The 22,831-nt window shown below is 37.1% G+C and overlaps 1 protein-coding gene and 1 long non-coding RNA gene across 4 annotated transcripts in view; one reads left to right on the top strand and one right to left on the bottom strand.

Moving 5' to 3' along the window:
* The window catches only part of LOC127810833 (putative callose synthase 8), a 71,891-nt gene that overhangs the window by 31,114 nt on the left and 17,946 nt on the right, over window positions 1-22,831 (bottom strand). Inside the window, exons 15-32 of one of the 2 annotated variants that reach the window (XM_052350397.1) lie at window positions 21,116-21,444; window positions 11,949-12,001; window positions 11,797-11,857; window positions 10,466-10,547; window positions 10,312-10,361; window positions 10,095-10,181; window positions 9,901-10,032; window positions 9,715-9,809; window positions 9,546-9,630; window positions 9,267-9,427; window positions 8,350-8,473; window positions 8,162-8,256; window positions 7,946-8,084; window positions 7,657-7,808; window positions 5,715-5,839; window positions 5,492-5,614; window positions 5,314-5,382; window positions 4,976-5,144 (exon numbers count right to left, since the gene is read on the bottom strand). In XM_052350397.1, the coding sequence (XP_052206357.1) occupies window positions 4,976-5,144; window positions 5,314-5,382; window positions 5,492-5,614; window positions 5,715-5,839; window positions 7,657-7,808; window positions 7,946-8,084; window positions 8,162-8,256; window positions 8,350-8,473; window positions 9,267-9,427; window positions 9,546-9,630; window positions 9,715-9,809; window positions 9,901-10,032; window positions 10,095-10,181; window positions 10,312-10,361; window positions 10,466-10,547; window positions 11,797-11,857; window positions 11,949-12,001; window positions 21,116-21,444 (2,131 nt within the window). The remainder of the gene's footprint in view (window positions 1-4,975; window positions 5,145-5,313; window positions 5,383-5,491; window positions 5,615-5,714; window positions 5,840-7,656; window positions 7,809-7,945; window positions 8,085-8,161; window positions 8,257-8,349; window positions 8,474-9,266; window positions 9,428-9,545; window positions 9,631-9,714; window positions 9,810-9,900; window positions 10,033-10,094; window positions 10,182-10,311; window positions 10,362-10,465; window positions 10,548-11,796; window positions 11,858-11,948; window positions 12,002-21,115; window positions 21,445-22,831) is intronic. The other variant, XM_052350398.1, reaches the window with a different exon arrangement.
* On the top strand, window positions 13,145-22,332 carry LOC127810834 (uncharacterized). 2 transcript variants are annotated; one of them, XR_008025595.1, is made up of 2 exons: window positions 13,145-14,072; window positions 20,856-22,332. It is a non-coding gene; the product is annotated as an uncharacterized LOC127810834 (long non-coding RNA). The 2 variants fall into 2 exon arrangements; XR_008025594.1 differs by having other exon boundaries at window positions 21,184-22,332.

Raw genomic sequence — 22,831 nt, forward strand, 5'->3', positions numbered from 1 at the left:
TATCCCATACTAAGCATCACCTTTGTGAACCTTCCAAACTAGGCCCTTGGGGATTGTTTCAGTCCATATAGGGCCTTATTTAGTTTGCACACCACCTTTCCCTAGGCCATAACCTAGTGGTAATTCCATGTAGACCTCCTCTTCAAGATCCCCATGCAGAAATGCATTCTTTATATCATATTGTTGCAACGACCAGCCTAGGTTAGTAGCCAAAGATAAAAGAACCTTGACTGTATTCAACTTAGCAACAGGTGCAAAAGTGTCTAAATAATCCACCCCATACACTTGTGTATACCCTTTGGCTACTAGCCTTGCTTTGTATCAATCCAATGATCCATCAGATTTATATTTCACTATATAGACCCACTAGGTGTTTTCCTTTAGGCAATGGAACAAGTTCCCATGTTTAGTTCTTTTCTAGGGCTGCCATCTCAGCCTCCATGGCATCCTTCCAATTCTTATCCCCTATGGCTTTAGAAAAAATGTTGGGAATAGGGATAGTATGAAGTTTGGAGAGGAAGGCTTTATGTGGGGATGACAATTTAGAATAGGATAGGAACAAGTGTAAGGGATGTTTAGTGCAGGCTCTAGTACCCTTTCTAATTGCAATAGGCCAATCAAGGTCACACCTGGAGGGTTTTGTTTCGAGTATAGGTTCAATAGTTTCAGCAAGGTTATCATCAGGCATAAAAGATTTAGCAATTGGATTATCTGGTGATGCGTGAGGAAGGTTGACTGGATTGTCAGTGCTATTAGCTACAGTATTAGGGTCTTATTCGGGTGTTGTGACTAGCATAGGGGAATATGCCAACCTGTTTTTCCTTGATTACACATGCAGTGGCTGAGAACTATTTGGTATAGGCTCCTCTGATGTCATGCCCAATGAATCCTTTGGAATGGTGGTTGGAAGAGGAAAGGATGATAGATCATGATCAAGTAGAATAGGAAGCTGGTTTTTATCAATCAAGGATGAACTTTGTCCTAGAGAATGAGGACTACCAAAATAAGGATCATTCTCTACAAATGTGACATTGGCTGACAAAAAATACCTTTTGGTAAGAGGGTGATAGCACCGGTAGCCTTTTTGAGTAGATGAGTATCCCAAAAATATGCACCTTAAAGCCCAAGGGTCCAATTTACCTCTACTAATAGTAGGAATGTGGACAAATGATACACACCCGAACACCTTGGGTTTCAAACTGCTAGACACATGAAAATCAGGAAAGTGTTTTGTTAACAATTGAATTGGACTGTGGGATCCAAGTGTTTGTGAGGGCAATCAATTGGTAAGAAAGGTAGCTGTTAGAGCTACTTCTCCCCAATAATGTTTGGGAACATTATGGTGGAATAGGAGCGCTCTGATAACTGCAAGGAGGTGTCCATTTTTCCTCTTGGCCACTCCATTTTGTTGAAGAGTGTAAGGGCAGGAAGATTCATGGATAATGCCCTTCTGTTGGAAGAAAGCAGATAAGGATTGGTTAAAGAAGTCCTTGGCATTTTTTGACCTAAATCTTTTTAATTCCACCCCAAACTAGTTTCTAATCATATTGTAGAATATAGAAAAAACACTGTACACCTCAGCTTTAGTTTTCAAAAGATACAACCATACCACTCTTGTGCAATCATTAACAAAAATGACAAACCACCGTGTCCCAGAAGTATTAGGGACTGTTGAAGGGCCCCAACCATCATTGTGAATTAGGGTGAAAGAAGAATTAGTTCTTTTATTAGATGGAGAAAAAGATGCTCTCTTGTGCTTTGCATCACACACAACATAATGAAAATTCCTAACATCTAGACCCTTAGATAATTTTGGAAACATCATCCTAAGAGTAAAAAAAGAAGGGTGACCAAATCGGTAATGTTCTAGCCACATTTGATCTTTGTTGGACTGAGCCAAGCATGACAAAAGAGGAGTCTTTCCTTTTTTGTCTTGCTCACTCAATTTCTCAAGGTAGAACAACCCAGCCCTAACTCTAGCAAGCCCAATCATCCTCTTCATGTCCTATTCCTGTATCTCATAATAAGTTGAATGAAAGACAACATTGCAATTAGTGTTCAAGATAAGTTTTTGAATGGAGATTAGGTTAGTGAACAATTTAGGGACATGAAACACATTTTTGAGAGTGAGATGTTTATTAAGGAGAACATCTCCTTGGCCAACAATAGTGGTTAAAGAACCATCTACTAATGTAATTTTTCTAGAGCTAAAACAAGGGCTATAGGTGATAAAATGATGAGAGAAAGGAGTCATATGATCTGTAATTTCAGAGTCTAGGATCCAAGAATTAGGACGGACTTTTTTTGAACCATGTAGAGCAAAAAAATGGGGAAGAAATACCTATGAGAGTAAGAGAGCAGGCGCCTTTTTCAACCCCTTTTTTGAGAGATCCCAAGAAGCTCCTCAATCATTCAATCTCCGCCTTGTTAAGCTCCAGGGCTTCTCCTTGTTCAGGATCCTTCTGTTCTGGTTGTTGATGGCTGCTAGCCACGTACACTTGTCCTTGCCCTTGGCTCCTTGATTTTCCTCCTTTGGAAGGCTTTCCATGGAGCTTCCAACACTTATCTATGGTGTGCCTAGGCTTCTTGTAGTAGGTGCACCACAGAGAATCTTTGTCTATAGCCTTATTTTCCTCTCTTCCCTTACTCTAATTATAACTTTTCAGAGATACCAGGGTTGATGTTTCCACCGGAGAATTTTCCAACATGACTCCCTTTTTTCCTTCTTCTACACGAACTATAGAGATAAACTCATTTAAAAAAGGCAAATCCTCCTTCCCGAGGATTTGTACTCTTACCGCATCAAACTCCATGTTGAGATTGGCTAGGAGGTCATATGTCTTTTCTTTCTCCACAAACTTTTTGTGTAACGCAACATCCTCATTGCACTTCATCTTCAAGCACTAGTAATGGTCTAGTTTTTGCCACAGAGTTTGGCAGCAAGTTCGCATACTCTATAACAGATCTGGCACTTTGCTTTGTGGCTACCACCTTCGTCCTTATCTCATAGATTTGGGTTGCATCATGAACTTTGGAGTAGGAGAGCTTGATTGCCTCCCAAATATCTTTGGTTGTTGTTAGAAACATTATTGTGTCACTAATCTCGAGGATCATGGAGTTCCATAACCAAGACATCACAAGGGAATCCTCCTCATCCCATGCTGCAAACGCAGGATCTCCCTCCTTAGGACCAATTCCCAACAAGTGGCTTAGTTTACCTTTCCCCTTTAGGAACATGCAGATCAGTTGGGACCACTTCAAGTAGTTCTTATTGTTCAATTGGTAAGCAACTTGAAGATTTTGTAATTCTCCTCCTGAGCATCCACTATTGATTCCAACAAATGGAATTTTCGTTGTACTGTTGAAATCGGCCAGATTAGGTTGAGGGTTTTGAGTGTTGGACATGATGTCCTATGAGGAAGATTGATGATGACCACAATAGTCCGAAAGAAGCGGTAACTTTCGTCTATGGCTCTGATACCATGATAAGAAAGACATGAATAAGGCTATCAATCTTATTCTCATTGAAAGAATACACCATGATATATACATAAGTTCTTGCTACGTTAGGAAGTTTCTAAATAACATAGATTTGGAAACTGTACAATTTAGGATACAACAAATATTTAGAAAGATACAACAATGATATACTCTTGGGAAGACCCCCGCTGCTCGATCCCACGATTTTTGACAAGGGAGATAAATCTGAGTCTGATCCATAGTGGCTGCGCATGGAGTGGATTCGAACCTGGGAACCCAGGCCACCCACCACTCCCTGCTGACCACTGGGGCAACCCCAAGGGACAACAATGATACACTCTTATTCTAGGAAAGAAATATCAATGATTCATGCTGATTGTTAATCCCAATCTTGCCTGAGATGCTGATTATTAATCTAACCTTACAATAAACTCCTTACTCGTTAACAGTTTGATCTTTCAATATTCATGTTTGTTACTATCATATGGTAGGATTTAAGGGGAGTATAAAAAATGTTGACATACATTGTCGATTTCCTTTCCTAACCATTTACGGACATTTGGTATCCAGATTAAATAGTGATGAGATAAAATTAAAGATAAGATAAAACAATGATAGAACTAAATAATAACGTTCCAAGTTCAACAAAGAAGGTATATCTCATGTTATAACTATTATATATTTGGTATGTCAAATTGTAAATAAGGTATTACTAATAATAAATTGTCAAATGACCAAATTACCCTTTTGTTAAGATATATTATAATTACTAAAAATATATTCTTAAATTATATAAAATACTTTTTGAGTACAAATATATATATATATATACATATACGTAAATCTTCATCTTTTTCTTAACGTCACCATCTTCAGAAGTTCAATTTCAATTTCCATTCTCTTTAATGTCCAATCTCTTTGTTCTCTCTTGACTCTCTCACATGTATCATCTCTCAATTTGCCCACATACAGGCCTGGAAATTGGAACCTCAAAATTTAAAAACAGATCAGAAAAAACAAGAAGACAAACCCAGCATCGGTTTACCAATCTTGATGAAGCCAGAAAACCTGAAAGAAGAAGAAGAATCGAAAGGAGGAGGAATCTGGGAATGATCGGCATTCAATCTGGAAATATCAGAGAAGATCGTTGGAGATGGTGGGTGGTGGATGGTGCCAGTGACAGTGGACGGTGATGATTAGCGTTGGTGGTGGTGATTGCAGGTTGTTTCATGGAGAAGAAGAAGATGCACATCAGAAAGCAGAGAGCAGAGACGAGAGAAGCATCATTTAATGAGGAAAGAGAATTGGGATAATTTTATACCGGGGAGGCCACGTTAGGCATGGAATAAATTAGTCCGCCAATTATATTATACCGTTACCAAGTGATACCACTCTCTTAAAACTAGTAACAAACGGTCTGTTAAGGTTTTAGGACAAGTGGTTAACTCAAACACCATTTTGGCTATTATTAGCATTATTCCTAGAAAATGATTACCTTGTCATCAGGTCACGTATGTCTTCTGCTTGTGGATCTCCACAGGATTTTTGTGATCCGAACATTTGACATGAAATGACATAAGTGAATTTCATGTCTGCTATAGCATCTAGTTGAGCAGATAACAAGTCATTCCCTCTTTCAATAGCGTCGTAACCTCGAAGAATATCTGCATGAACAGATCAAGCCATGTGGCAAAGAAAAGAGTAGGAGAAATTAGGCCTTGGTTGATAATCTGCAACTTTATAACGGGGCTGCAACCTAGTTGTCTAAAGACTGCTGAATATCATTATCTATCTATACTAGAGTTTTAACGTAGTTGCATTCATACAACAGACCTTCATCTTCAGCCATGTCAAGGAAAGCTTGTAACTTTAATGCTTTTCTGTAGTACATCATTCCTCGGACTGAATTGAGCATAGAGCACAAAGGCAAAGACAATATTCAGGAAAACCAGATTTAATGCTTACTCTATCAATATCAGTTTCAAGAACAAACGGGATGACTGTCACTCACCCGTTCTGCTCAGAGTTTGCCCCCTGAAAGAAGCCCAATTTCTAAGATCTTCCTTGTAAATTTCAACATTCTGTTCATCCACAGTTTCAATCTTCATGCGTTCCAGAAAGTTTTTCCACTCATCTGAGAGAAAATAAAAGAGGCAAATAGTCAAGTGCTAAGAATCCAATCTGATGTAATGAGAGGTCATTTTGCAAGCACTTGGACCTAATTCTTGCACAACCTGGATATATCATTTGCATATAATAACTGATGGAAACCTCTTCTTGGCATGAACGGAGTACCTCTGCTGAAAATTTAACTTCTTCCATGAAATGAGGAGTCAAAACACTGTAAACAGACGACAATCTACTGGATCAAAATCATTTACATCTGTAGTCAGCTATCTACAAAGTCATAATCACAATGCATTAATGTTTTATAGGCAATTTTAGTTGAGTAGGTGGCTGAAAAAAAATATTTTCATCTCCATAAGATTGATAACCTCCAAGTTGTTAGACAACATGCAAGTATTGCAAATATCCAGATGTGGTAGTGCTTGAAAATGTCAAATTGTGGATGTATGACACTTAAAAGTGGTTATTGCATCACCTGGAAAAATACTGATAATAATTCTAGGAGCTCTGAAGTTTCTTACAAACTCCCACGTACATATGAACACAGTTAACATGACAAGATCAGGCTTTTCAGAATAACAAATGAGGGCCAGACAGGAATTTAAGAGAGGAAGAAAAGAATGATAAAAATGGAAAATCACAAATATTTGCTCTTCAATTTTCTAACTGAATTACCTAAAGTCATGAGCCTTAAATTTCACTAATGAGGAGTGCTGTTGACCATTGGTTGTCTGTGGCCTGCGAATCACCACTGAAGACTGTGTAGGTACCAGGCATCACCATGGCTTATACAACTTAAGCAGTTAGAATTGGAGGTGACTAAGATTTTTTAGGGGTCATTATAGCTTATTGAATAGTTCCCTGTCACTTCAGAAAGGCTAACAATGACGTTACTGGGGAAAGGTATTCTGTGTGCCTCCTATCACCCTGCTGTTACTGTGGGACATTAAGTAAGAAACACACATGTAACTCGGTGGCAGGCACAGGCCGTATCCTTTAGCTAATTAGAACCTCAACCAAACATTAACCAAAATTCACAAAAATTGTCATTTTAGAACCACCTCAGATTGGGTACAGCGTATCCAAAAGGGGTGCAAATCCTCATACATTTAAATTTCATAGAGCTTTCAGATGCCTATATTTAGCTTTCAATTTTCAATATCAATTTTTTTGTGTTCAGTTTTCGTTTCCATTTAAAAAAATCAAAACTAACACAGTGTTTATTACTTTATTTTGTTTTTAGTTTTTATTTTTATTTTTTATTTTAATTTTCTCCCTACCCATCTACTGCCAATGAGTTGCCAACAATTCAGGGAGTCACAACAGCAACTCCCAGAAGAGATAATCCCAGCTGGCAACTTAAACTTGTCCTTTGATTCTGTTTGATTGAAGTTGCAAATACAAGAAGAGATCATCCCAGCTGGGAATAGAAACTTGTCCTTTTCGATGTCGTTCAGCTAGAGAGAAACATGAAAGGTAGACACTTCTGCCATAGGAGTCTGTTTGATGACTTAAAATTGCAAAAGTGCAAACTTAAGAGAGATTAATTTTGACGGGCTTTGTCTTTCCAATCCTTGCATTTACAGGTTGACAAATTTCTTTCTGATCATGATGAAACTGCTATTGATTCCTTATTTGGCTCTTGTTAAAGATAGAAGCCATTTGGCCGGAAAGCCTCCTGGGAGTCACTCCATGGGCCATTCCTTCCCTTAGCCAATCTCTTAAGTCAATTGGTCAACTCCCAGGTAATTCCTTAATTCATTCACTCATCCTTGTTTCCTCAAACAAAGACTTGCAGTGTCACATTAAAGACAACCATAAAGAAAAAAATAACAAATACTCAAAGCTAAATTTCTCTCTCCATATATCCCAACTATACTTAGAGAATGATAAAAAAAAGTGGATCATGATTGGACAACAGCTCCTACATTCAGGAAGAAAAAAAGGTAGTTTCTTCCAAATGAAAAGTTCAAATACGTAAAACTCAAAATTTAATTGTGTACCACCTCAATTTAAGAAGAGATAAAGCAAAGATGAAACAAAATATACCTGAATGACAGCATGTTACGCACTTTAGGAGCAATAGGAATATCCATAAAGAGAGATGTAGCAAAGAATGAAATACGTCTACGTGCCTCCAAGTTTGATGGTATATCCATAGCTGTATCCTTGACTGTAAGTAGCAAATGGAAACGTTTGACCTGACATCCAAAGATGACAACTTCATATCATGTAAACATTGGAAAATTCTGTAAATCTTTCGGTGTGTTTACAATTGACAACAAAGGTAGTGAAAAGTACAAGGGGAAGTATCATGGAGAGAATTAAGTAGAATCACCTGCTCATTCAGATGACCGCTATCTGGCAATGGGAAATGAATTGAATGCTTTGACGCAAATAAAAATGGTTTAGGCTTCCTGAAAAATCCAGTTTGCACTCCTTCCAAGCCTTGTTCAGAGAAAAGTGAATCCAATATTCTGCATCAGTCAGAAAAGAATCTGGTGAACTGAATCATATATAATGATTTGAAAATAGATTATGAAATAAAACAAACCTGGAGCCATCGAACATCATATCGGTTGTCACAAGCTCAAAAATGTCTTGGAGTACTTCCACAACTTCAGCATGTTGGTTTTCATTTCCCTCAACCTTAAATATAATATCACCAAGCTTCAAAACTAGGGAGAAAAATAAGAACAAAGCAAAACTCTAAACTAAAAAATTCTAGTACAAAAATGTTACCAGCATTTCTACTAGTTCAATGCATTTAGTCTGTAGAGCTGAAACTTCACTGATTTTGAAGTTTTCAAGAAGCCTTGAACTCTGAATGTTTTCTTCAATCTCTTCAATTATGGCAGAAATAAACCTGAATATCAATGCAATCATAAGGAACCACAGAAGCTTGAAATGCATAGCAAGTATAAATTGTTGGCCAGCAATTTAAAACATTGAAAGCATAACATGTATGAGAGTTTGATGTTGGGCCCGAGGCCTAATTTTCTTGAACTTGATGTGCTGATGGATAAAATGGTACAAAACTTTCACTCTAAGGTCCTTGCTTCAAGTCTCCTTTTTATGTGCTTGCTATTATGTTTGTTCTAATGTGCACCTAATTTCAAAAAGTGCTTGGTGTACCTAGTCCAGTTCAACTTCTCGGTTAATCTCTCATTACTTGCAAAAGGAACTCAAGGGAGAATGTGAGAGGTATATACAATTTGGGCCTATTTTTGAATAGTTTAAGCTTTTATGCAAGTTGAGTTTTTTGCAAATTACTGCATCAAAAAGACGGGGGTACACTCCCAGACCCCCTGTGGCATGGGTCATTTGCAAGGAGATCCCTTTTGGTTTAAAAATGTGTTTGGAGTTCCTTATGGCTTTTTTTGGTTGAACACCTCATTCAGAGACAATTCTAATCCCTGTGATCCAAAAATGTTTTTGGAGGTCCCTGTGGCTCAATTTTTTTTTTCTAGGACACATTATCGAAAGACATTTTTAAATTAGAATGGGTGACTAAGAAAAAAGTAAACCACAGGAACCTATAAAGGCTTTTTTAAACCACAAGGAGTCTCCTTGCAAATGACTCAAACCCCTAAAAAAATTCAAGTTGAATGGACAAAGATGAAAAGTGAATTTCAATAAACAATGCCATTAGCTTTTACCTTCTCTCAAGATCACCCACGACAAGTATCTCAAGGATATACTTCAGTGACTCATAGCACTCCTTTACTGCACAATACATGTCATTATCTTTTCTAATCTTTCTATAAAGCTTTTTGTCCTTCCCAACAAAATCATTTGCAATGCTCAATGCCGTTGAAAGCTGTAAAGAAAAGAAATAAAGATTACTAACAGTGATAGAACTGAAATTCTCAAAAAGAAAAAAGAAAACACACATTCACAAACAAAAATAAAACCAGAAGAAAATAAAGACAACAAACCTTATTTGCTAGAAGAAAAACAGGCCAGTGGACAACACCAGAAAATAACTCTGATGACAAAGGAATTTTCATCAAATCCATCTCCCTGTTGTCAGTGAATGCAATCTTAATAGATTTTAACTAGTGTGATGGCATGGAAGAAAAATATTTTCAAAAAGATAACAAGGACCTGTTGCTTATTAAGTCTTCTTCCCGGAAGCTATTGATAATTTGGTTCCATACCAGAACAAACTTAATAGTACTATTCTTTTCATTTGCAGGTACCTAAGACAAGATCAACACATCAAGAACAGAAGAAACATAGCTGAAGTCCAAACAGTTAGCCATGCAAATAAAGTGGAAAAAAAATTCATGCCTTATGAAATTGCCGCTTGAAGAAATGTCTTATCTTCCCTTTATCATTATGTGATGGGGGTGGGACAAGGCAAGCATTGAATGCAGAAGGCAAGGACTGGAACCTACTTCTCAGCATGCCTAATGTCCGAATCTATATGGAAGATGAGGAGTGAGTGGGATATCATATTAATTAAACAGAATGGGAATGCTTACCTCTCCAAGATGATGCAATATCCCATATAGTCCTCCAAAAATTGAGCAGAAAACAGAATACCATATCTGTATATCCATAAAATATACCTGAACAGGAAAAAGCAAATGAAATATTAAATGCTTCTTTAATTGAAGCAAACTTCAGAACAGCACATACATGGCAGGTTTTAGCCTCAAAAGTAACATGATTTATTATTTCTGTTTAAGGGTGACTTACAAGAATTATTGGAGCCCAAATAGCAGTAATTGCACCAGCATTACTCTGCACTGAATCACAAGAACAACACTTCATCCTTCAAGTTAGATAAATCAAGAAACCTAAACGAGTTGCAATATTTTGTGCACATTATGTTGAAAGAAATTGACATTACCTTTTGGAAAAAGCTCATGCCAGTCATAATTTTTCACCCCTATTCTCATGATTTGTCTAGTTGGTGCAATCAGTGGTTTTATCTGCATGTTTTCCAATGGAATCAAGATCACCAGTTTATACACAAATGATCCCATCAAGTGGCAGTATCAGAAAGATACTGAATCACTTCTAGTTGCTACAAGTCCTACAGGTTAGTGTGCACTGTGCATTAACTACTTTATTTATTTATTGTGTCGAAACATGGAAACTTCCCCTGTGGGTTCAGTAATCCCCTTAACGTTTTAGTGTGAGTATTATTCCTTATCATAGCAGTTCCGAGCTTGGATAAAGGAGGATCGGGCTACGTAAGCAACATCCAATGTAAAAATCATTGGATCTTCTTATCATGGATTCTAGATTAGACAAAATATCATTTTGTTAGGGTTACTTTGCATTATAATGGTTTATAAAAGATGTAGCTATAGAAAGAGATGATTGGAGAGCTAAAATCTATGTAGCCGACTTCACTTGGTGGATTAAGACTTGATATGTTGTTGAAAGATGGAGTTATGTGTATTATAGTTGACATTTGTACCATACAGGCAAAAATTATTATATGAGGCAAAATTTTATTATATAGCAGTAGCTGATAGTTGCAGTTAGATTTTATAGTCAATATAGACTCTTCAAGGTTTTTTCTCCCATTATCAACTTCATAGGTTGAATTCTATGAATTATTTAGTTTATTCTTAGTTTTACAAAATGTACATACTCTAGATGGTAATAAGTAGGAAATATCGTCAAGCTATGAGAATAAAACAATTGATGCACCAATATCACATACAAATACTGCTATCAGAAACTACATAGCTAGGCATACCATCATGAAAGTATGGACCTCAAGTCAACCAAGTTATAATGTTCCAACAATGACCACCCTAAAATGAAAACATAGTAGAAATTGTTGGTAAAATTTGTTAATGCTTACCGTTTGAGGAGAAGTGCCCAACTCCTCTTGGATTAAAAAAGGCACACAGACAGCACAAGAACCAACTAATAAAACAAAGGGTAACCAATGCAAACAAAGATTTGAATCAAAGACCTCTAAAATACCATGTCAACGATTAACTTTAAAAGCTTGACTTTCCTTGGAATTTTTCCATTAAATAATGAAGAAACTAATGTCAATAGATATAATAACAACAATCCCAAGCCTTAATCCAACTGGGTGGGAAGTTTCAGTAGATATGAAGATACTGAATGGAACATTAACAGCAAGAAAATTAAAAGGCAATTCTACTGCTGATAATAGTAAAAAAAATGGTGGAGAACTAAGAAGAATCTGATTACCTCAAAGTTGTAGCTAAAGGAGAATTTGCTTAACAACAGCAGCATCCAAAACAATGTATACCTGCAAGTAAAATAACATAGACAACTCAAGTGAGAGTTGAATTTAACAAGAAGGACCAACAGAAAATTTTTTGGCAGGGATGAAGGAATACTTGAAAAGAGAGACTTGGCTTTCTTGCATTCCCCGTCCAACATATAACCTCGGCTACATGATGTAAAAGAATTAAAGATCATCTTACAAAGTTAAGCATAAAAATCAAGGAGATAAAACCTAAGTCATGAAAGCATGAATTTTATTGTTATGGCCATGGCACGAAACAAATAAGGTTGAGCAGATGCATAAAAAGATTATGTTAGAAACTAAAAACAGAGAATTGAGCTATGGAAAGAGAATGAATCCAACTGATATCATGATACAATGGCACATAGTTCATAAATTGAAGTACTTCCATAGGAGTAAAGGAAGAAAAATTATATGATTAAAGGAGTTTTTGCCTTCATGAGACAACAGCATATCCCGGATAAAGGCTTGTGATGGCTATGATGATGATGAGATAACACAATCATAAGCATTTTCCAAAAATACAAATCTTTAAGAGTTGCTAAGTAATGCATTTCTTAAAACCAATATTGCAAAATCTAAAAAATGTGTACTGGGAATGTGAGTATGTAAGTGGCTTGAGATAACAAAATATAGATTAACTGTCAAAGAAAATTAGTTTCTGTTAATAGCTGTGGCATGGATGCTTCATGCTGTTGCAGATCCATATGTCAAATATCAAACAATTAAACAGAATATGATTAGAAACCTCTAGAAGAGAAACAAAAGGTGTTCCCATCTTATTCTTGTTTGGAAAGCTGTTAAGTTCACAACACACATGCTCCCAAAAACTGGGAGTATCTGTGCAACAAATGCTATGAACATTCCAATCTCAAGGACCAAAATATCATTTCTTGAGCTGTTTCAGTTAGCTTGGAAACTTAGATATTAAAAAAACATTTCGGGAACAGAAGGAAAATAATAAAAGAGTTGGAAAATTGTCAAGGAAAGTCAGAAACAAAAAATGATATTCGTAAAAATGTTTATATAAGGGTCAACAGTTGAATAATTCAAAAGTATACCCATGAGTTAAAATAATTGTACAAACCATAAGTGTGCACATTTTTTTTAATATGAATAAGATTCTACAACAACAATCACAAGTCTTAATACCACTAGGCAAGGTTGGATGCATGAATCCTAACATCTAACCATCTCTATCCATGGCCAAATCCGTTGAAAGACCATTATATCATGTCGTACTTATGGGTTTCTTACCAAGCTTTCTTTAGCCTTCCTCTTTGGCTGCAAAACTTCCTCCATTTAATCCATCCACTTTCTATTAAATGTAATGAGTGTATTTTTGATGTATTTTGTTTATTTTTTGTGTGTACAGTTAGTATGTTAGAACAAGACATATAAACAGGGGCAGGACTCTTATGTATTTAAGACAACTTTCTCTCTTCTTGGTCTAATCATCAAAATGAACGAGGTATTTTTTCTACATTCCCCTTTTCTCTCAACATGGAATCAGAGCGTTTAAAACCCTAGGCTCGTGAATCCGCCTTTGTCGATCACGATTTCTTCTCCGTTGATCTCTGACGAGCCTTAGGTATGCTTCCTCTCTTTGATTGATGTCGTGAATCTCCGTTGTTCGGAGTTTCTTCTTTTCTGTGATTGCAATCTCTTTTGATCAGAGATTTGCAAATCAATCTCTTTCTCTTGCATCCTTTCTTCATTCGAAGGCTGCAATTTCGTTTTTATTTCAAAGCTTGTTTGTTTGTCCATAAATTGTTCTTATGGCGACATCGATTCCGGATCTGTATTCATCGTCGATGAGTAATACAACTGTTGAAAATGGATCGAGTCTGTTTTTCCTTCATCATTCTGATAGTCTAGGCTTAATCCTGGTGTCTCAACCTCTCACCGGGGATAATTAGCCCTCCTGGAGTTGTGCTATGTTAATTGCATTCTCTGTCAAGAACAAACTAGGGGTTATCGATGGGACAATTGGGCAGCCGGTAATTGGAGATCCAAATTTCAACACATGGATACATAACACAACAATCATATGGTCATTTCCTGGATACTCAATTCCGTTTCCAAGAAAATTCGTCTAGTGTGATCTACTTAGAACCCGCACAGGAAATCTGGATTGACCTCAAGGAACGCTATCGGCAAAGCAACGGGCCTTGGATCTTCCAATTACGCCATGAGTTAATGAATCTCAATCAAGGTTAGCTTTTTGTAAGCTCTTATTTTACCAAACTCAAGATAATTTGGGATGAGCTTAGCAATTATAGGCTGATGTGCTCTTGTGGAAAATGTACCTGTGAGCATTCTAAGGCTTTGGTAGAGCATTATCATACTAAATATGTTATGTCTTTTCTGATGGGACAAAATGAGTCTTTTGCCCAAGTAAGAGGTCAATTACTCCTCATGGATAAACAAAGTTTTTGCTCTTATATCACAAGAGGAGCACCAAAGGAATATAGTTACCTTTGTTGGTGGACATGAAGCAGTAGTTTTTTCTGTGAAGCATGATGGAAATAAAAATGTTTTTGGTAAGAATCATAAAATGGAATGTCTAGTTTGTACATATTGTGGTTATAGTGGCTATACAGTTGAGAAATGTTACAAGTTACATGATATCCCCCGGGATACAAGCCTAGACAAAAACATAGTTAGGCAAATTTAGCCACAGTTAATCAAGTTTATGAGGTTCCTAATGTTAGTGTAGGTGCTCTAGACCCAATCAGATCGGGCATGTTATACACTGACAATTGTAATCATGTTTATTATTTGAATAAGGAGTTGTTCAAATTCACAATAAGTCATTCTATTAGTTTCTTGTTATTATTGTAATAACCGAATGAAACTAGATAGAAGTCCATATGATGTATACTGTGATTAATCTATAAAGATGTGAGATGATGCATCACAGTTTCTAGACATCATTAAACGTCCCAAGTTGTAGCAATACTAAGAATGGACATTGACAATTGCGGTAAGACTTGTATGTGCTATGTTTTTGCTATGTGATAGCAATGGGGGTCTCACACCCATAGGCATGGGGATGTCTAGACAAGTACATATGCGACCAATGTTGGAGAATGTGTCACTGGACATGACTCGTCATGAGAATCCATTTTAGTTATATGTTGATGGAATTCTCATACGAGGTGGGTGTAACTAATCCTTGGACCTGAGGTTGTCACGGTCATCTCATAAGAAGACCAGTATGCTTTGACATCGTTTCGATGGGCCTAGATAAAGGCTGCACGTGGGCGATCGTTGGGTATATCGTGAGGCTTATGGAGATGGGTGCATAGCCAAGATGGGACTTGTCTATCCCTTGATAGAGGATGATGTATCTAAAGCGCCTTCGGTGGATATTCACTTTAAATCCATGGCCATTGTGAAAGAGATCAATAAGGAGTTATTGATTCACTTTCTATTAAGTGAAGATATCCGAATGACCGAAGAAAAACTTATGTGATCATAATCAAGCAACACATTGCCAACTTGAGATCACATAGGATACATTGACAAGAGGATCGAATTACACAGTAACTATGCTCATGAAAGGTTATTTGCGGATTTTGAATCCTTCTGAATAATTGGGTAAGCATGATGCCTTGCTAGAGGCCAATCTTGTCTTATGTGTTCGTATCGACACATTGCCAACATATTCGGAAGCCTAAAGAGTCATACGAAATAGGCATGGTCCTTGGCTTAAACCAGGAGAATGGACGTATGGTTAAGTGGGACACTTCGGTAAGAAGTTGTGTCGTCGTAGGTTCTCGCGGAAAAAGAACAAATAGACGTAATGACGTCGATATGACGAGGAGTCGTCAAAATGGAAATAGTTTCCTAAAATAACAATTCATTAAATTAGGAAGGTGTTTCTAATTTAATAATTTTCTATTTGTTGGAGTGGCAAATAGGAAATAAAATATATTTGGGCTTAAGTTAATATTTGGACTAAATTGGATTTGGGCCAAATATTAAATTAAATATTATATTTGGACTAAATTGGATTTGGGCCAAATATTAAATATTATATTTGGGCTTGAATTAGATTTGGGCCAAAATATTTTATTTAAACCTATAAAAGGATTTGGGCCATTTAATTATATTTCTAGTTGGACTAGAATAAGCCCACTTAAGATTCTAATTAAATTAGAATTAATGGGCTAGCCCAATCCATTAGGGTTTTAGAAACCCTAGGATATTTCTCTATAAATATTCATTTATGGGTTGCCCAAAATGGAAGAGAGTTTTTGGTGTAGTTTTTCAAAAGTTGAAAAACGTATTGCCGTTCACTCTTCCCCGTTTCTTTTGGCATCAATACGAAACGAGGGCGTTCTTTTTCCGTCCATACACAAGCCGCGAAAAGGAGAAGGAGCTAACACTCCTATTCCGCTCTCCTTGCCAACGGACGCGTGCCGCGTATCACGAGTTAGAGGCCGAACGCTTGGACGGCTCAAATCCGCGAACGACTCGATAATCTAAAGGTTAGATTTATTTATTTGTATGTGAATGATTTGATTTCAACGTTGATCCAATCGCTGAGATCGGGGTAAGTTCAAAAATTTTTGAACCACGCTATTTACCCCGTAGCGATCTTGCTTTACTTTCACCTAACTAGTCTAAAGGTCATGAGAATTTTGGGAGTTTTATGCAGATGTTGAGCCTTGTTCAGTGCCAACATTTAATGGGAATGGTCAGCTCACATCTCTTAGATGCCAAGGTTGGCATGAATGCTGATGCTTCTCCTGATCAAGCATCAGGTACATGTTATTCTATCTTGGTAAATCCAGGGCTTAGATATCCTAGAAATTGGATAATTGACTTGGGAGCTACAAATCATATATGTTGTATTGGATCTTCTTTTGAATGCATGAGACCAATTAAGGATTCTTTTGTCACTCTCCCTAATCATAGTCAGATTTGAGTCAATTTTATTGGGACTGAAAATTATCACTCACTTAATATTGGAGGAATGTGCCATATTTCAAGTTCAATTTGATATCAGTGAGTGCATTGACTAGGAAGAATGATGTGTCTATCGGTTTCTTTAATTATGCATGTATAATTCAGGATGTACGCCACCTAAGGATGATTGGCAAGGGTAATTTGCTTGAAGGGCTATATGTTTTGGATGCACATTTCCTCGACCTGGTAGCCAAGATGTAGATAAGACTTGCACTCCCTATGTTACTCTCGTAAATGTAATAAGTAGCCATGTTTGGCACAGCAGGTTAGGACATCCTTCTATGAAGAGATTGAATCGGTTGAAAGACGTGTTACATTTTTCTCATGATCATAAGATGATTGATATTCCTTGTTCAGTATGTCCATTAGCCAAGCAAAGACGTCTTTCTTTTATTTCTCATAACCATTTGTCTAAATGTGCACTTGATCTTAGTCATTGTGACATATGGGGCCCTTATCATGTTCCTACATATAATGGACAACATTATTTCTTGACTTTGGTGGATGATTGCACGCGGTTCACTTGGGTATATCTTATGAAACACAAGTCTGATGCAAAGTATATTGTTCCCAAGTTCTTTTCATTGATTGAAACTCAATTCCATAAGGTCATTAAGGGTTTTAGATCTGATAATGCCCCTGAGCTATATTTTAGTGATTTCTTTGACTCAAAAGGGGTAGTCCACCAATTTTCATGTGTTGAGAGACCTGAGAAAAATTCAGTTGTGGAGCGTAAACATCAACATCTTTTAAATGTGACTAGGGCCTTATATTTCTAGTCTCGGGTACCTATCAGGTTTTGGGGAGATTGTGTCCTTACTGCCGTTTTCTTGATTAATAGGCTACCAACCTCTCTTTTGCAAAATAACTCTCCTTATCAGTTGTTATATAATGCCTCTGTGGAATATGCATTTTTTAGAATATTTGGTAGCTTGTGTTTTGCTTCCACTTTGTCTTCTTGTAGGACAAAATTTCATCCTAAAGCTACAACTTGTGTATTCATCGGTTATCCTCCAGGCATTAAAGGCTACAAGCTATATGACATAGCCACTAAAACTATCTTTGTCTCTTGAGATGTTGTTTTTCAAGAACACATCTTTCCTTTCCATTTTGTCACTCATTCTAATGAAGTACAAGATTTGTTCCCTGACTTTGTTTTACCTAAACCAACCACTGATTTGTCTTCCCTAATAGTTCCTTCCCCTATTCTAGATGTTGATCATCCTATTCATCATGATCCTTCTTCTGCTCGAAGGTCTACTAGATCTTCCAAATCTCCTTCTTATCTATGTGATTTCCATTGTAATCTTTTGACTAGAAGGTCTCATTCTTGCATTCAACCTTTGTATCCTTTACAAGATCATCTTTCTTACACTCGTGTTTCTCCTTCCCATAGATTTTTTCTTCTTACAGTATCCTCTTCTTTTGAGCCCCAACATTATAACCGAGCTGTCAAATATCCTCATTAGAGAGATGCCATGGTTGTAAAATTAGAGGATATGCAGCAAAATCGCACATGGTTTATTGTTCCCTTACCTCGTGACAAACATTCTATTGGTTGTCGATGGGTATATAAGATCAAGTACAATTCTGATGGTACCATAGAAAGATACAAAGCCCGATTAGTCGCAAAAGGGTATACTCAACAAGAGGGACTAGACTTTCTTGACACCTTTTCTCTTGTAGCTAAGCTGGTCACTGTTAAGGTACTCCTAGCTCTTGCTGCCATTAACAAGTGGTCTCTTGTACAACTTGATGTTAACAATGCTTTTTTGAATGGGGTTCTTTTTGAGGAGGTATATATGGATATTCCACTTGGCTATGAGTTTGAGAATTCGGTTCATTCTCAGGGGGAGACGTCAGTGTGTCGGCTCCACAAGTCCATCTATGGCTTAAAACAAGCCTCAAGGCAATGGTTTTCTAAGTTCTCCACTGTCCTTGTTCAGCATGGTTCTGCTCAGTCCAAATCAGATTATTCTTTATTCACTAAGGGACTTGGTTCTTCTTCTGTGGCTCTCCTAGTTTATGTCTATGATATCATCATAAGCCCAAATGTTGCTGTCATTGATTCTCTTAAAGGATTTCTTCATACTCAGTTTAAGCTTAAGGACCTTGGCCATTTGAGATACTTTCTTGGGCTAGAAATAGCAAAATCTGATAAGGGTATCTTCTTCTCTCAGAGACAATATACCCTACAACTTCTTGAAGATACTGGATTTTTAGCATCTAAGCCTGCTTCTGTCCCTATGGTTCCTAATTCTAAACTTTGTTCATTTGAGGGAGATTTGCTTCCAGATCCTACTGTATATAGAAGACTTTATTGGCTTCTTATTGTATCTTAATGTCTCAAGACTAGATATCACTTTTGCTATGCACAAACTCAGCCAATATGTTTCCCAGCCACGACAGCCTCATCTTGATGCTACTTACCATCTTCTCCAATATTTGAAATCTACTCCACGTCAAGGATTGTTCTTTTCAGCATCTTCTTCTCTTCAACTTCGAGCTTTTGCTGAAGCTGATTGGGGGTCTTGTTTAGATACTCATAAGTCTATAACTGGTTTTTGTGTATTTCTTGGGGATTCATTAGTATCATGGAAGGCTAAGAAGCAAAGCACTGTTTCAAGGTCCTCTGCTGAGGCTGAGTACAGAGTACTTGCCTTTACTTCCAGTGAATTGGTTTGGTTAACTCAACTTTTGTCTGATTTTCATGTTAATTCTATTGCTCCTGCTATTCTATTTTGTGATAATCAGGCTGCTGTACACATTGCTAATAATCCTATTTTCCATGAGCGTACGAAGCATATTGAACTAGATTGTCATTTTGTTCGAGACAAGCTAACTGTTGGTATACTCAAGCTTCTTCCTATTCGTACTCAACACCAGCTTGCTGATGCATTTACTAAGCCTCTGCCAGTTGCTAGATTGTTCCTTTTATTAGACAAGATGGCTATTTTAGATATTCATAGTCCATCTTCAGGGGGAGTATTAAATGTAATGAGTGTATTTTTGATGTATTTTGTTTATTTTTTGTGTGTACAGTTAGTATGTTAGAACAAGACACATAAATAGGGGCAGGACTCTTATGTATTTAAGACAACTTTCTCTCTTCTTGGTCTAATCATTGAATGAACGAGATAGTTTTTCTACATTTCCTTTTGTCTCAACACTTTCCTAAGAGATGAATCTGTCAGTCTTCTTCTCATATGTCTAGACTATCTTAACCATGACTCACATCTTATCTTCAATAGGTGCCATACAAGGGTAGATGAAGTAGCAAGACAAAATATTCTTGTATGGCACCCAGTGAAAATAAGATGTAGAAGTCAAAAGAGATGGTTTGGGCATGTGAGAAGGAGGTTCATAGAAACACCTATGAGGCAAGTAGACAAATGGAAATAATTTGTAGCAAATGAGGGAGAGAATACTAAAGAAAACTTGATGAGAAACACCCTTACACAGGACATAGGATATAATGTCTCCACAAACTTGATGACAAACCCTTGACTAGTGCCTCCACAAAATGAATCACATACCATTAAGGATCACTAAAAAGTCTTTGAAACTACTTCCTTGTTTGCGGCGTCCTAGTGTTTTCTTTCTTCCATCTTTAATAATTGTTACTGCAACTCTATTACTGCTACAGTTTCACAAGTTAATCACAACAGTTTCTCAATAAGTTCCTAATTTATGTGTTATACATGACAAATGATTCACAAGCCTCAGCTCACATTAAAGCATATTTCCTGCTAAGTATCTTTCAAATCTTTTTATCTGCATGCTATGAGAAAGTGAAAATTGCTTCCAATTGCTCTCCATGTTTTAATTCATAAATAAGACAAAAATCCAGAACAAAAATCATTAGGTGCCACATACATTTCCCATTACCATCGGCAGCAACATTAAGTGGATAAAAATATTACCTAAAACAATACGGTGCTTACAAACTACTAATAATTTGGATATTATCTGACATCTTCACAAATGACGGATCTGAACTGATTCCTTTATTAATTTATAGGTTCCAAAACATGCTCCTCTCCAGATAAAAGTTTCGCATACATATGCATATATATGTATGATCAGTGAGTCAATGGAACCAAAATCAAGTCTATTTGTTCGTACCACTGGGATCCCCCCCCAAGGGACCAGTTCAAAGGTAGAAACGCTAAATAGTGTCTGTATGAGCATTCTGCAATGTGCCAGGCCCAAAACAAAATGATAGATTGAAGTGTGAATCCAAGATAATTCACACGAAATTAATAGCATGGTAAATGTTACCTGTGTCCACCAAGACAAAATAGCACACATCCTGAAATTTGATGTCTCAATATATCGGCCAACTGCAGGTACAAAGAACAGAATCGTATCTATTGCATTGGTCATCAAGTAAAGTGCAACTGCAACCATGTAGGGAGAGTAGCACCATTCTCCAAGCCAGCTACCATACTCAGTTGAGTAACATGTATATTTTCTTCTAGAGTCAGCATAATATACTGGAAGAACAATTGTCCATATCAATGTGACAGCGACCTTCAGCACGTATTTGAGGATTTGAGAGGACGCCATCGTGAATCTTGCTTTCCATGCAAAGACTATGTCCAGAACAGCTGAAATATGAAAAAATGGATCAAACTGTTGTTTCATGGGAGGATGAACTGATCAAGGGACACTAGTTCATGAGAAGCTGGAATAGTGGGCCTATGCCAAGCAACAGTTAATGGCACCATATTCAATTTAGGAGTTCAAAACATATCTATGCTTCCAAGAATGATCAACTTTTGGAACTATACCGCAAGGTTGAACAATGATTGGAATTTCCTTGATTTAGGAGTTCTGGTGTATGTATCATATCAAAATTATGGCCAAGCATTAAAATACAAATATGAGACAAACCTCAAAATTATCCAACAAAAATGAGAACCCACAAGGATTATTATAGTTATAAGATACCACAAAATCCTTGGGGTACGTGGCCAAGCATGGAAATACAAATATGAGACAAAACCTCAAAATTAGATGGGTCCTTGTTTGTGGACCCAGACTTGCTCTTGAGGCCCCTTTGTACATTGTGGATCCATGGGCCACACATAGACGCCCTTTAAGCTTGATATACTGTTGGTGGAGGTTTTATTATTTAAATGTGATTAATGATTCCATGTGCTTATTGTGTTATATACACTGAAATGGTTAATTGTTACTTTGTCATAGCTACACCATGTTTCTAGATCTGAACTACTGCATTGGGAATATTTGGTAAACACTTGTGAAACATAGTATCTTTTGATTATGATCTAACAGATGCAGGAAACCCTCTGTGAGCAATCCAGCTTACCCCACCACCTAACATATTTCAGGTGACCAGAAGGATGCCTAGGAGTAGACTCGGATCAAGAGGAACCTAGTAGTGAACACTTAGAATTACATTGTCCTATTATTGCTTGTTTCTCTTTACTCTACCCATGTAATGTTGAGACTCTAAAAGTATGTTTTATCTATATGATTGTTGGTTTGGGAGTTTTAATGTTTGAAGAGGTTATTGGGTGTTTGGCTTTGTGTTCCTTGAGCTTCGGCTTAGGGTTCTTGGCCAGTCATGCTTCCTGTTAGAGGGGGTGTGACACTGATGGTATTAATATCGAATTAAGATAAAAAAAAAAGAAGAAAGAAGGCAAAGAACAGAATTCTGTTCTTCTGGGAAGAGGTGTTGATGGCTCTTAAGCCTCCACCGAAGACCTCCGCATGCATGGGCACGAGAGAGAGAGAGAGAGAGAGAGAGAGAAATCTGCATTTTAGAAAGAGCTTTGACCGGTGAGAGAACCAGATTCATCGTCAAGACTTAATGTTACATCCCAACTTATATTAAATTATCATATCTCCATACATTAGACCAAGGACTAATGCATGTTTTAAAAAACCAAAATATCAAGTTATGCATGCATAGCTATGCCATAACACTAAGGCCCAAAGTAAACAAACAAATCCCCTAATAAACCTCAC

The sequence above is a fragment of the Diospyros lotus genome, chromosome 10 (assembly GCF_014633365.1).
Source record: "Diospyros lotus cultivar Yz01 chromosome 10, ASM1463336v1, whole genome shotgun sequence".
In the NCBI taxonomy this organism is placed as follows: Eukaryota; Viridiplantae; Streptophyta; class Magnoliopsida; order Ericales; family Ebenaceae; genus Diospyros; species Diospyros lotus.